A 15,300-nucleotide genomic window follows, 5' to 3' on the forward strand; every position below is an offset into this window, starting at 1 on the left:
AAACACCAACAACAAATTCTTCTTCAGTTTCTAAAAACAATAAACACTGTAATGTGCATTCTAGTAGGACTGAAAAGCAGACAAAGAATATAGCAGACCAAAATATTACCTTATTCTGATTTTTCTTCTTTGGAATTTCTATGCACACTTCCAAATTTTCTGTTCCAGACAGTCTGAACAGTTAAACAATGAGATGTGTAACGCCAGAAGACTAGTATTAACTTAAGGTTTCTTTACTGTACATTCAAGCATATGATGAGAGAGGAAGAACGACAGAGAAATAATCCTCAGATGAGGTGACTAAGATATCATGTTATCATATAATCATATTGTTCTACTGAGCAACTTCTGAAATTACAAAAATGAGAAAAAAAAAAAAAGTACTGCAGGAGAATGTTTGGTATCTTCAGGTATAGAGCAATGACAATAATTGCAAAGGCTTCATTAAGGCTATATTAATCAGTAGAGTACAGAGGATACATACCAAGGTCAAAAATCTGTCACAACTTTTGACAGTATTATCTGTGTTAGTCAGATCAAAGTTAGCTTGATGAACTATAGAATACTTAAATCACAAGGCTGTATCTTTACAAACTCATAGAATATTTTCATGCAAATTAGCCAATATAAATGTAAGAAGTGACAGAGTGTGTTGTGTCTTTTATAAAACCCAGATCTTAGAAGTAAGCAATTCTACAAGAACAGTGTCTTGCTTCTTTTATTGAAAACACATTTTTAACATTGTTGTGGATAAAATCATAGAAACATAAATGAGCAATACATTAAAGATTTGGAGACCAGAAGGCAAGCGAAAAAAGACCAAGATCTAGCTTTAAATAAAATGCTTAAGATAATTGCTGATGGTTCATTTATGATTTCATACATTCCCAGCTAAAAATACTGGCATACGCTGATCCAAATTGGGTAGATTGTCCTACGCAACCTACCCTTACATCCCACCAGCAGATTGCTGCCACTGCCACTACCACCAGCATTTCTTCCAGCTACATCCGTTTCTTTTTTCTCATCTAGATATCATAACTTAATTCCTTCAAAGTACCACTGCATATGTTTTCATGCCTACAACTGAATTTCTTTCCCTTACAAATATGGTATTTTATCTTTAAGTCCTGACGTTACTTAATTATCAGTGCAAAATTACCTAACTCAAGACCTAAAGTCAAACCTGGCATATGATCAATGAAAATACCATGGTAGATTTTTCAACCATTTTCGTAGATTCTGTTGTCTATATTGATGTTTGTCTATTATTCAGTAGCACACATGCTGTGCAGATCAAGGGATTTAAAATTATGACTTTTCACCAAAATTGTGTTGATCATAAACTTTAACACAATTTTAATTAAAACCACTAGAAAGACTTTGTACATATTTAATGATTTAGTATTGTCACAGATTTTCTCACAGAGGTTATTAAAACTTCTTCCATAAGAGCAACTGCAACAAAATATCAGAGACAGTAGCAAAGGAACTGCTGTAAATTTGCCACTTGCTGCTTAATAAATGCTATAAATATAGGAAAGATCATAACAATTTTCAATAAGTATGTTATAATAGCTAGGACATTACAGTAATAATATACAGATTTCAGGTAACAGAAGAAGAACCTACAGAATATCTGTACAGTTTATACAAAAGATAAGTAGATTATAACATCACTTTCTATGGGATCCAACATCTTAAACCTGTTTCAGCACCCCCAAACTAACTCAGCAGCAGTGGCAGAAGATTTAAGTGCTGCACTCTAGGTGTATATAGAAAAAGAGGGAGATTTAGAAGCAGCATGTGATTGTTTTACCACAGAAACTTAGGGACTTTCCTGCTCTCTCCAGTTTCTTCTGTCCAGGCTTCAAACAATTCCACTGACCTTCCTATTCTCAGTCGTCTTAAAACCTGATGCCATTCTAAGCCAGAGGAATATCAGTAAATGACAAAAAGAAGTCAAGGGTGGTCCAATATCTGCAACTCAATATCTCCTGGACTCAAGTCAGCCTCAGCAGAAAAGCTAAGCTTTATGCTATTAATATATAGGTATGTTACATTTCTAGATCATTATGAACATTTATGTTCTTTCTATAAACTTGTTTACAGAAAAATCTCTCCTCCTTTCAGTTATTCTGAATCAGAGCTACATACATTTTTAACATTTCTTTGTGATGAGAATTACTGCAGTGATCCAAAATTTGTGAAGAGATTGGACCTATTTATCTGCTTTATAGATAAACACATTCTAGATCTCTCTCTGAAAGACTGTACTTTTCTGGCAGAAATTTGATAGTGTAATTACCATACAGAAAGAATCATTTCTATTCATACAAAAGCATGTGAAGAAGGCATTTGATGCAAACCAGATTGTTGGTTCTTTAATCCACAAAACATTTCGCTTATTATTTCAGATGAGAGCTTTTGAAAGGACTCCCTCAATTCTCTCAGCTGTGCAAACAGCTACCGACTATTTAACCCCAGAGAGCTGGGCAGTGCGTCAACTATTCTCTGCTCTGTATAAAATAGAACCAACCCTAATGGTAAAGGGCAACTGCAGGATCTATAGATTACAAAATACATTATAGTTATTTATTTTATACCCAACAAAAGAAATCCAGAAACAGATGTCATTACCTATATAAAACTTTTAACTGTTGATCAACCTCTTGAAGCTTAGACCAGTATCCTCTTGCAAGCTTTCGGTATTCATTGATAACTAAGGTCTTCAAATCAGGGTAGGGGCATTCCAGAGACAGTAGTGCTGAAGGAACTTCAAGGAAAAGTCCATTTTTCTCTTCAAAAGAACGCGCTAATGCCTGTGATGAAAAAATGCTACTCAGCAGACTACTGTGCATTACATTTTCTCTCTCAAAAAACTGCTAATTAAACTTATAAGGAAAAGCTTACTTTTGTTTTATAGTCTTCAAGCTCTCTCTCCAAAGCCGAACTTTCAAGGATAAGGAATTCCAAAATTGCCTTCTGTTGCTTCTTCACAAATTTGATCTATTTCATGAAACATGTTACTCTTACTTCTTTATCTTGTTATAATATGAAAGCTCTTATTTAGAAACAAAGAGCCTGATTTCTAGTTCTACACTACTATGATTTTATAGATTTTAGAGAAACAGATTTACACTATGGCAAGTATAGAGGTTACTGGGTACTCTGAATGTGAGCGTTATTCTCAAAGTATTGCATAAAAATAAATGAAAATGCTAAAAATACAGTGATAATAAATTGTAAAAATAAAGTTAAAATACTAACTTGCTGTAACATCTCAGCTGGATTGAACTTGGATTTCAGACAAGATTCTTCTGAGAGGTAACACTGCATTTCAGACAGCCTGAATTTCAAATTCTGTTTTAGTTGCCAGATAGGAACTACAGTATTTGTTTGGTATGTATCCCGCTCCTTTGATAATTCATGCTCTATATCCAAAGGAAACATAAAGCTTTCTCAAACACACAAAACATTACACAGCACTGTGCTTTCTAAATCTAAACCTGTCAAGACAGGGATTTAAAAACTCAAACAAATAATCAAGATAATTTTGACTATAATAAATAATCAAGAAATGAATAAAAAATTCTTACCCAAGTCCCTCATATCCAAAAAAAATTTATGCTTATGCCTTTTTTCATCAAGAAAAGTCTTTATTTCTGCTTCTGCTTTTTGCCTGGAAGATAAGAATATGAGTTTTACAGAAGTTTTAATTTCTTATTCGTGAAGTTTTCAAGAATGATAATCCTCGAATACTCTAATAATTAAGTAAAAAGGGGGATTCTTTGCCTGGGAAGGTATGAAGTGCAGGACTTGGACATGAAGGGGGTATGGAAGCAACCCTCCTTTGAGCAAAAAATGCTCTCATTGATCTGCTGTATATACAACATGCAAGCTAATAGACTAGAACAGTATTAATGTTCCCTGTTAAAAGTGTGAACTCAATATGCACATCTATAGACAGACTCTGAAGGAATTAAAAAGTATCTGAAAACTTCTGATACTCCTACAAATACATGCTCTTCAGATGTTGATAGGTCAACTAAACAGCTATGAGATCATCATGGAGCGGTACATGCAGAACAACATCCACTCTACTCTCCCCCCCCCTTTATGTTCTCTCTTCATGTCTACAGACCCCTTTCAATGTAGATCACAAACTCTCATACCCTGCACAAAAAATTATCTTCAGTTCAGGTATTTTAATCTTTTCCTCTTAGTGTCCCTTGAATCAACTATGCCACACCAGAAACTCTATCTACTGAAGTATTTCTTTAATAATGGCTAATTAAGATTCCTCAGCTCTTACCTGTTCTCACTCAGTCTTTTATGCTCTTGCCACCACACTTGCCAATGCTGTTTCAGCAGCATTCGCTCTTTGTTAATTTTTGAAACTTGCTCTGTTTTTTTAATCTGCAGGAAAAATTAAAGCTTGTAAGTATTCTGAATCTGTTCAATAGCTTTATCAAATGCCTTCGTATGGAAACTTTTAACTACAGAACGGTGAACCTAAAAGCTTTTTTCAAAACTGTGTTTTTCTAAAGAACAATGGGTTCAAATGTAACCAATTTTCATGAAAAAAATTTATTCCATTTCAAATCACAATTAAATGAGAGGAGAAAGTGAAAAAAAAAGCAGTCTGTTTTCTTTTTTCCCTTTTTCTCCTTTTCTTTCCCATCCCTATGTCCCAGGAGGTAAAGGGGGGAAGACGAGAGGAGAAAAAAAAATACACTTTCTTACAGGTGGGAAGATGAAAGAGTGAAAGCGTGTCTTTCAAGAAAAAGAATTTCAAAAATTGATTACTAAAAAAGAGTGCTTTTTCAAAATCTATCCAATTAAAGAGGCTCTGAAACTGTCTGAGGGCTTCACAAAAACATTACTTACAACTTCAGATAAAATAGAAATACATGCTTTTGAGACAGATGGAGTTAGTGCTTAAACTAGAGGAAAAGCTGTCAGGGAAAGGTTGATGACTCTGGCCAACCAACAATGAAGGAAAAAGGATCAGAAGTTGTCTGTGGCTACCAGAAGCCCCTGAAACAAGCCAGTTTTCTCTCATCCTCCCAACATCATGACTGCCTTCTGGCCTCCCAATGGATACTCAGGACAAAGCAGCATTTCAGTTCAGAATTGGCTCCTTTCCTGCTCTTTCTCTTTTTGCCACCTTGCCGTCGCCTTCCTCCATAGCCCCTGACTTCATCCCTGCCCCAGCCAACTTCTCTAGTTGCAAAACCCCTTCTGATTCCAGAGGCTCCCAGAATTTACACCCTTCCCCCTTTTTTTTCCCCTCCCCGGACCTTCCTTCATGCAGATACATTGTTCTACTGCAGAAAAGTAGCAAGACAAGAAGAAGCTTGGAAACTCTTGTCCTAGTTCATAACAGGAAGAAATGAATAAAGATCTCACTCCACATCTAGTTCAGGAAAGAAATGACCTTCTGAGTCAAAAATGCTGCTTTTCCACCTGGCTCAGGTGGAAGTAATCTGCTGTGTTTAAAATGCTTAGTCAACTTTCCTGCCTGGTGAAAGCTGGACAAAACCACACATTACCCCCTCTGCGTTCACAGGCACAAGAACTTGGAGAGCAAAACCACCTACAAGCATGTTCTCCATTCCCTCCACTGGCTGGGCAGGTGATACCAGCAGGCTTCTCAAAGAGTAAAGTTGTTGAACTTTTCTTTGCAGCACTTATGCACAGGTAAGCAAGAATCCCATCACTTCTCGAATCACAGCCTCTCATTCACCCACCAACAAAGCTAAAAATCTTATTTTAAAACAAAATACCTAAAATTTTGAAACTAGAAACATTTACACCTCTCAAATGAATCTGAGTTTAATATATCTGGTTGAATATACCTGGTTTCTAGATAGTCACATAAGGAAGAACCACAACCAGAATGTGGTTAATCCATTGTGCTTTTGCAGCAAACCTGCTTTAGTGGTATTATTTGGGTAAGAAGTTGCAATAGGTGCTATGGAGAGATTATCTGACTGTGAATGAGAAGCAAGTTGTTTATAGGAAGCTGCATATATGACTGTACTATAAGAGAGTTTGAAAACACCTGTTTTATGCTTTCAATCGGTATGTTACAATGCTTTTGAATCAAAGATAATGTCTCCTTATTTTTATTGCTTACATAGTTTCATGTTTAAAAAGTTACTTACAGCTTTCTCTTGATTACCATTAGGTGCTTAAAACCAGACTTCAGCAAAGAGAATGCTGTATTTAAAGTAATTTGGAAATACATACATTTTCAAATCAATTCTAAAACTGAAGTGAAGCAAAAGTAGATCTGTACCTAAAGTTGAATATGTTCTTGAAATTATTTTATAGCAACAGCAATGACATTTATGTATAACTGCTCCAATATTAGCTTTTTTCTGTATGTGTTGTATTTTTCTTTCCTAAATGGTCAACAACTGATTTACCATTTGCTTCTTTGCTTCTCCTCAATGGAGGAGTAACCCAGCACTTCAAAATTCGGATAGTCTGAATCAGCAACAAAAAAGTAGTAGGTGGGTGTCGTGGTTTAATCTGGCAGGCAGCCGAATACCACGCAGCAGCTCGCTCACTCCCCTCACTCCCCCAGAGGGAAGGGGAGAGAATCGGAAGGGCAAGAGTGAGAAAAACTCATGGGTTGAGATAAAGACAGTTTAATAGAACAGAAAAGGGAAAATAATAACAATAATGATAGAATATACAAAACGAGTGATGCACAATGCAATTGCTCACCACCCGCGCTGACCGATAACCAAGTAGCGATCGGTACTTCCTGGATCACGCCTACCATTCATATACTGAGCATGACGTCACATGGTATGGAATACCCCATTGGCTGTCCTGATTATGTTCCCTCCCATCTTGTGTACCTAGCTCAGTCAGTAGGCACGGGAGCTGTCCTTGGACTAGGAGGGCACTTAGCAACAACTGAAAACATCAGTGTGTTATCAACATTCTCCTCATACTAAATCCAAAACACAGCACTAGCAAGAAATTTAACCCTATTCCAGCCAAAACCAGGACAGTGGGAGCACATTAGATTCTCTGTGGAGCTTTCAGTGTATATATTTTACTACCTACTCAGTTGGAAAACACTTGAAAAGGTGAAATACCAAAAGACAGATGATGAAAAATGAGTTTGAAGCTTGAATGAACACAGTAGAATTTTGTTCTGCCAATCCGTGAAGAAATATCTGCCAGAGCTTTTGATATATTATACTTACATGTGTTAAAGGAAGCAATATTATAAAGAAAGTATGTATTTTTTCCTCTCATTCACTGTCACCCCTTTGTTTTAAATACAAAGAGGGGAGCTGCACAAGCAACCCCCTTTTTTATCACAAAGCCTTCAGGACAGTAGTATGAACTAATAAACTATGCTTGTTGGTACTGTATATATTCCATTTACTAAGATTTAAGAAACAGCATGAGAATAAAAAGTATATGTTATGTTGCTAACCAATATATCTCATTTAATAACTTCTGTTCAAAGAACTTTTAAATATGTTTTAGACATGAATATAAAGGATTTTTTTTTTTAGAACTTTATCATAATCCATATTTCTTCAGCAAATTTCCCTTTGAACTCTGCAATCCCGTCTGAATGAAGACTCTGAGTTTTATTTTATACAGGCCAAAGACATCAGATGATCAGATCCTTTAGTCATCTACACAAGAAAACTTTAGTCACTGCATTTTGCATAGTTTCTAAACTCTTCAGCATAGTCTTTCATTCCAAAGGCCATCCACAAAACTGCAACTGTTCAGAGGAATGGCCCAGGACTGAAGAGATAACAAATTGCCATGTTAGCACAGGTTAAGCATACAAAACTTCGTTATCCTGCAGTTTTCTAAAAAAGCATTCAAATAACATTACTGCTGAAGGAGTCTGTTTCAAATTGATAATTTTTTTCCTCTTCTATTTTGTTTCTCAGCCTGAAGAAACTATTTCATCTGAATGTGTATCAGTGTTAGTTTCTTCAGAAATCACTTCTTTCTGTGAACTTGATCTTTTTTTTTTTTTTAATCATGTAACACTTATCAGTGAAACAGTTATACACTGAAAGCAGTTCCACTCTCACAAGAAGTTTTCACTCTACAGTGTTTCTGGATCAACATTTTACACTATTTCCACACAACTTGAAAAGGAAAACATACAGAGCCAGCAACATATATTCCAGAGAGGTTGGAGACTTCTTGGACATCTGCATTTCTGGCAGTTTGACATATATTCTCCTTCAAAGAAAGCACCATTTTTCAAGGGGAAGCTCTTAAAAATAGAAATCCAAAGAATGTTTCTGGACATCCACAGCTAAAACCAAAACCTGTTTATTCCTAATCACCTTCACCCTCCAACCCCGCCCCAACTAGTTGCAATATACAAGTACTTATGCCCAATCCAGTGTAAAAGAACATCCATGTCTTGGCTGTCCCATTAAAAACAAGAAGTGCAACACTTCAAATTCTGTTGTGGTTTAACAGCCACAGCACGATGCTAAGCTGTATGGAAAGGACCTAAACTCATAAATAGGATTCAAAGAATTTCTTTTCTAAAGACAAACGTGTTGAGATTAAAATGTGTTATTTTCTGCTCACTGCAAAATCAGGAACTAACTATTTAGTGTACAGCTGGATGAGAACTAAAATGAGCCACAGTCTTCTCATACATTTGGATTTGCTGTTTAAGGAGCTTGTTCACAAAAATATTCCATGTTTCCCCTGCTGGTTTGTAGGTAATGTTGGAAATATTCCATGTTTCCCCTATTGGTTTGTAGGTAATGTTGGAAGCAATCAGAACCACCCCCCCAGAATGGCACAAAATTTAAAAAAAAAAAAAAAATTTTTCATCAGCTCTCCAATGTTTTATGTAACCAAGACTGACAAGAAAGGCAATACATATTCATAGAGGACACACTGGGAAGCAAGATACAAAGACACTCAAGCACATCATCTTTTAAAAGCTACTTCAATTTAACCGGACTGGTTCTACCCAATGATGTCTGACTGCTATCAAAGCCACTCTACAATTTCCCCAATACTGTAGGTCTCAGAACTCACACTACCTAGTTTGATTGCTAATTGCATGGTGTCACACAGCAGCTGGTCAATCTTACTGGCACCTGCAATGCAACCAAGTATCAGCAGCCAGCCCAGTCCACAAGTGCTGAAATCATCCCAGCTCCAGAAGCGTGCCACAAAGGCACCTGAACGGCTCCATGCTGAGGTCCAACAGGACCCAAGAGTTTCGCTGTCATGTCACATGAAAGCTAAACTGTTTCTCAAACTAATGTACCTCTGGAGGCAGAAGAGCTGTGTTTGTGCAGCACTGAACCTAAGCTAATAAACCAGGCTAAACCCAAATCTGCTGGCTACATCAATGGCAAAGGTAAACTGTGTTCCAGATAAACGAGACACCTGACATGACACAAAGTAGGTCTCATACAACAGTTCTGCTTTGGAATGTGACCCAAAGAAGAGACACCTTGATCAGCAGGCTAGCATTCTGTGTGTTTAAAGTAAAATCTTCCTTGATATTGTGGAAAAAGTACATTTTCATTCCTGCAAGTGTAAAACCAATAAAGCTTTGTAAGAAGAGAATGTCATTTTTACTAAGTCTCTTCTCAAAGCAGTGATATACATTATTGATTTTAGTATTATGTTAAAATAAGACAGGGAAATTTTTGAAGGACAGGAATAAAGTCCTGCTTAGGTTTTTGGCAGAAGAAAAGAACAAAAGCCAATCTGCACCTTTGCATTTGCTTGCCTAAAGGTAGTTTAAAGCTAAGCAAATTGGAACAGATTCATACATGAGTGGTTTATCTGCAGTTAGTTCTAATACCAAGTTGTCCAATTTCATTTACCTGTTACATAGACTTTTATTAACATCAGTAAGTATAATCAATACCATTACTCAAAATACTTGAAAATTTGTAACTCCTTTAGGTTTTCTTATGAGGGTTTTTTCCTTTATTATTCGGGGGGTGTAGGGGTGTGTGTGTGTATGTGTGTTTACTATAATGATGAAGGTCATATGCAGTATTCTAGAGTTAGCTATGTCTAAGTTATATCTTAATCTTTCTAGTTCTCTCTTTACATTTTCTCTAATGTTTGGTCCTTCATTTTACAAAGGTAAAATTCTGTCATAATGTTTGGCATATGCCTAATGTAAAGGATGAAACGAGGCTGTCTGGAGAGCTACCAGTGTTCATCCTGTCCTCCCCCATACTTAGAGACTGGTCCCCACTTTCCATTTTCTTTCTTGGATTTACAAATTCTTCTCTTCACCTTGTACTCTAATCAACGTGCACATCGTCGAAGACTTTGGGTGTATCATTGCCAAAAATGCTTCCAAAATTGTATCTCCTTTCTTAATATACTAAATTGCTTTGCTATTTTCAACTCATATGGTACCACCCACTGTTGCATGGATTTATTAAATGTCTCTAAGATCAGACTTACAGAAAATATGAGTATGTGAAATTGTATTAGTGGATAGAAAAATCTGGTACTTAGTCTTCTTTCCAGTTTGACAGCCCTGCCTTTTGCTTCTTCTTCAGTTCTGCTAGTGACCCTGCTTTGTCCACACATTATAAATCATCACTCTTAATAAAAGTAGAGGTAAAGTTTTCATTAAACTTTACTAGTATTAAATAGACTACCTTCTTATTTACCATTTGCGCCATACTGCAGCTATTTATACCTTTCTAACTGTCTAGCTCTACATTTACATTTTATGGCTATAAAACCCTTTTAATTTTCTTTTCAAGATCTACCTCAGCTTGACTTATGGAAATCCTCACTTCATATCTTTTTGTTTTGTTTTGTTTTCTTTCTTTCTGGATCAACCTCCCCTTTCCATTTATTCCTGTAAGTTCTCCATTACCCCCAGTATTTTGAGCAGTTTATATAATGAGTCTGGATGAATTTCCTCAAAGCACTCGAATACAATTTTTTCCTGTCTTTTTAGGAAGCAGAATCCACATGTATTTTGCATCTCTGATTCAAAGAAATTCCACACTTTGACGTTAATGTGTCCAAGTCACAATAATGTTAACTGTGATAAACTCTCATATTTTGCCCCCTTTTGCTGAACACTGTTACAGCAATTTTTTATCCTATTCATTCTCAGATTCCTTGGGACAGTGAAAAGAAATATGATCACTGAATTTTAAAATCATTCACATTATAAATAATATAAAAATCATACCTTTAATTGAATTTTTGCAGATGCCATTTTTTCTACCGCAGCAAGTTCATATAGATGTTTGTAGTCAACAGGTTTATGCTTCTGGCTGCAAAGACCATTTCTCATAGGAACAACCAGACTTTCTAGTTATCACATAAAACACACACAGTCACTTCAAATTCTGGAGAAATATTTAAAGTGTGAGTCATAAAATGAAAGCATTATAGACAGAAATTAGAAACAGTATATTTCAAACATTAAAAGTTTCCATAACAAAGAGATTATTAGTTGGTGAATAAGAATTTGAAACAAACATAAGCTAGTAGAAATTATATAAGAAATTTGCCTGTTTACAAAGACTTTATTTAAAAAGTTTTTTTTAATATGTGAACTTAAAGAATAATTCACTTTAAACTGCATTTACTGGAATTTTACTAAGTTCTAATACAGAAATATGTAAGTTTCAATATATGCATTCTTATTTCACAAATTGGAAAACTACCTCAATATTTATTGTAATCTATGGATTGAGCAATAGGAGTAATTTTTTTCTAAAAAGTATATAGACTACTAATTATATGTAAACAGAATGAGTTGCAGTTACATTTCCCACTGAATCTCCAGCCATAAGAACAGCATAATTTCTCTTTAGTAGGCCCCTGGGAAAACAATATACTTCCTTAAAAAAAGAGAAAGGCACTAAATTGCAAGGAAAATATCATATTTGGTTTCTGCTGCATGCGGTATGTCCACTTTCTGCAGTCCTATCATCAGTATTTGAAAGATTGTTACAGTATTGAAAGACTGTTGTCCAAAAACACCCAGAGGAAGTAGTTTTGCTGAAAAAGCGTTTGAAGTTAATAAAGATTTAACCAAGCTGGTCTTTCACCACACAGTGAAGATAACTTACAATGATCCCTTTAAGAAGTTTCATTGAGGGATTGCCATATGTCCCAAACAACAGTTACCTCAAGCTTACCATGGAGTCCTACTTTGAGCTTATGTTCACGTTCCTAAAATCCACTATCTTTATTTCTCTTCCCCCTCGCCAACTTCCTAGGAATGATAACTTCAACCATTTCACGGTCACTTTAATCCAAAGCATATTATATGTATATTTAAAACTGGGTGAGGCAAGAACTAAGACGACCAGCAGCCATATCAGAACTAATTCAGAAAACCAAGGCTGCAAATCCTGTCTGAACAAGATTTGTCAACACGAGAGAGAAGCACGCTCAAGGTAATCTCAGATTCACAGCTGCTTAATATTCTCCTGGCTTATTGGTCTGCGCCAGACTCCCATCAAAACAGAACTGCGTCTTTCTTCCCCTCTAATCTTCTACAGTTTCCACAGGCAACCCCTTTGCAGTTTCCACACTCTGAACTTGAGAGGGTACACCACCTAGACAGAGGTGGCTTCCTCCTCTCCTCCTGCTTGTCAACCCTGCTTTCCTCTCCACTCATCTTCTCAACATGTGAATTATTCCACCAAATCAGTGTTATGCTAACCAGGTTATAGCTTTGATCTTGTATTATGACTACTTTTTTTTCTTTATATACCTTACACAAAAAATGTTCAGTAGTTTGATCCACTAATTTCTTCCATTTTATCCCTCTTAAGAGCTTAGTATGAATAATCTCCTTTCTCCCAGTTTTTAGGCCTTTAGGTAGCTTTGTTCATCTGTGGGCTTTTTCCATCAATCCAAATTTAAAGTTCTCATCCCTAAGTTAGCAAGATTTTATGTGAAGATTTTTTTTTTTCTTCTTTCTGAGATTGCTTACAACATTGTCCCGCAGAGATTCTGGAACATCATTCCATGTTCAAAGAAGCAAAAGTTCAGTCGCCAAACTCTCTGAAAAGCCACTCATTCCGTTCTTCCTCCTAAGCCTATTACTCCTTCATTACTGCTCCCAAAGGCTCACAGTCACTTCTAGTCAGCTAGGAGTCATTTCAGGCAGTAACATCAGTGTCCACACACATGAGCAGCAGGGCATGGCAGGAGCTTCAGAGCAATTCCATAACATTTCTAATTCAGGCTCCCTGCAGGCAAATGCCTGGGAGCACCTGGGAGATAAGTTAGCAGATGCATCCTGTCACATTCATTAGAAAAGAATCAGTAACTGTTACTAGTACTACTAAATGACATGAACTACTGCTAGAAGTCATTAAGTACAACTCCTTGGTATGGTGCTTGTGAATCTCATGATCTTTGAAAAGCACGATAGTGTGATGCTCCAGCATCAGAGATCCAATTAATTCCGGGATAGCATACTATGATGCAGGTAAGTGTCAGAACAAAGGTGGGACACTGTCGTCTTACTGAGGAGATAAAGATCTAAATCTCTCCCTGCAGCACCTATTGCAGCTGCTGCAGAGACCTCTGTAAGTACCTAGTGTCAATGTATTTGGAAATGTTCTACACGCATCCTACATGCATGTCAATGCATGCATTGACAAAGTCCTCATGCCACTCCTCCTTCAGATCAGGAATCGGAAGTCATTCCCAAATCATTTCACTAGCATGGATCTCTCACACCACTTGTTCTGAATTGTGGTATAGATACCCAGGCGTAGAAACCCCATCTGGGTATGGCACTCAAAATTGCAATATCCTGACCAGTTTTCTTTGGTCTCTGCCAGCATTGTCATCTCAAACTACTCAATGAAAGTACAGTTTGCAGTCCCTGTTTGACAGCTCTCACTTACCAATGGCTTTTGAAACCCTACTTTCTCTATGCCAGCTTTATTTCTCAATACAGTGTGGTAAGGATAAGATCAAAAAACAAATCCATGTAATCTTTTTTGCACCCTTTCTTTCTCACAATATAAAATGAGAGAAGAGGGTTGACAAGAAAAAGCATGGAAAAGCAGGATTAAAAATGTAAAAGTGTATACTGATATACAGGAAGCAATAACGAATACAGTGCAGAAAACAACTAGGAAGGGAGAATGAGCCATCCCACTGAATGAATAGATGGAGAGAACAAGGAATGCTGTAATACAACAGGGAGAAGCACTGTTTTTCTTTGGCTGGGTTGTCTTAATCTGTTCTAACCTCAGAAAAATGTATCGGAGAACAGTGAATAAGCAGAGAGAATCCATTTACTTAAAAAGGTTAAACTTGGTGGTACCTAGATTAAAAAAAAGTTGTTACTATGTTGGGTTTCTAAACAAAAAAGCTTGCAGCAATGTTTGGAAGCCTTAGAGTTGTCTCTGAAAGCCCCAAGTTTAATTTAGCAACATAATCTGATATTTTCTACACCCTTAAAAAAGTTTTATATAAAACACATAAATATACATAGCTACATATAGAACTAACGTAAGAGAAAGTAGGTACCTGAGGTACTTCCTCAGGTAACTCATCTTCACCAACTTAATAATGTCCCTCACATCTAAGAAAAGAATGAGGAGTGAAAGACAGGTTCAATTTCCAAACCTCTAACCCCAAATAATTTAATTTTATCTTTGCTTTCAATATGCTTTTTCCTTTAGCCTGTATATCTGAACCTTTTGAATCTCTGCTACTAATCTTTATCTGTTTCTTGTTCTACTGAGGACTTTATGCTGAGGAATTTTCTGAAGTCAATAGGGTCTATCCATGTGAGATTAACTCCAAAATCAGGGTCTTGGCATATAGGATGCAAATTTTGTATTTAATAGGTAACATACTGGATGTGTCTCATATTTCACAAAGAAAATAAATTTTATATATTTTTATATGTAGGTATACACCCACAAATATATACATATATATATATAACACATGAATAAAAATATAAAATATTAAGCTTTTAGATTTTAAATGCCTTTTCACAATTTTCTATAACAAATATTTGCTAAAGCCTGAGATACAATTATCATGGTAAATGAAAATACTTGAACTTTTGCCCCAGTACTGTAAAGCTTTAGCACACAGATCCTCAGTAACATTACATAAGCTGGGAAGCTTATAGGGATAAGGAACGGGCCTTTTCTTTCCAACCTCTTTTTTAGGTTCCTTTAGTAGTGAAACTTGCCATTAGACATTAGTAGAAAGATTTTTTTTTCCATTCGGTATTAAAAACATAGAGGCTGGAAGCGATACCTCTGACATACGGTTTTGCAGAGG

At 36.2% G+C, this 15,300-nt stretch overlaps 1 protein-coding gene across 1 annotated transcript in view; it reads right to left on the bottom strand.

Annotated features, from left to right (window-relative positions):
• LOC104077746 (coiled-coil domain-containing protein 148-like) overlaps positions 1–15,300 on the bottom strand; it is a gene marked incomplete at its 3' end in the record, with an annotated part of 24,050 nt that overhangs the window by 7,652 nt on the left and 1,098 nt on the right. The window contains exons 2-7 of the mRNA XM_009579104.1: positions 11,213–11,334; positions 4,316–4,419; positions 3,600–3,682; positions 3,271–3,434; positions 2,914–3,009; positions 2,641–2,822 (exon numbers count right to left, since the gene is read on the bottom strand). Coding sequence (XP_009577399.1) covers positions 2,641–2,822; positions 2,914–3,009; positions 3,271–3,434; positions 3,600–3,682; positions 4,316–4,419; positions 11,213–11,334 — 751 coding nt within the window. The remainder of the gene's footprint in view (positions 1–2,640; positions 2,823–2,913; positions 3,010–3,270; positions 3,435–3,599; positions 3,683–4,315; positions 4,420–11,212; positions 11,335–15,300) is intronic.

The sequence above is a fragment of the Fulmarus glacialis genome, unplaced genomic scaffold, assembly GCF_000690835.1.
Source record: "Fulmarus glacialis isolate BGI_N327 unplaced genomic scaffold, ASM69083v1 scaffold656, whole genome shotgun sequence".
Taxonomy (NCBI): Eukaryota; Metazoa; Chordata; class Aves; order Procellariiformes; family Procellariidae; genus Fulmarus; species Fulmarus glacialis.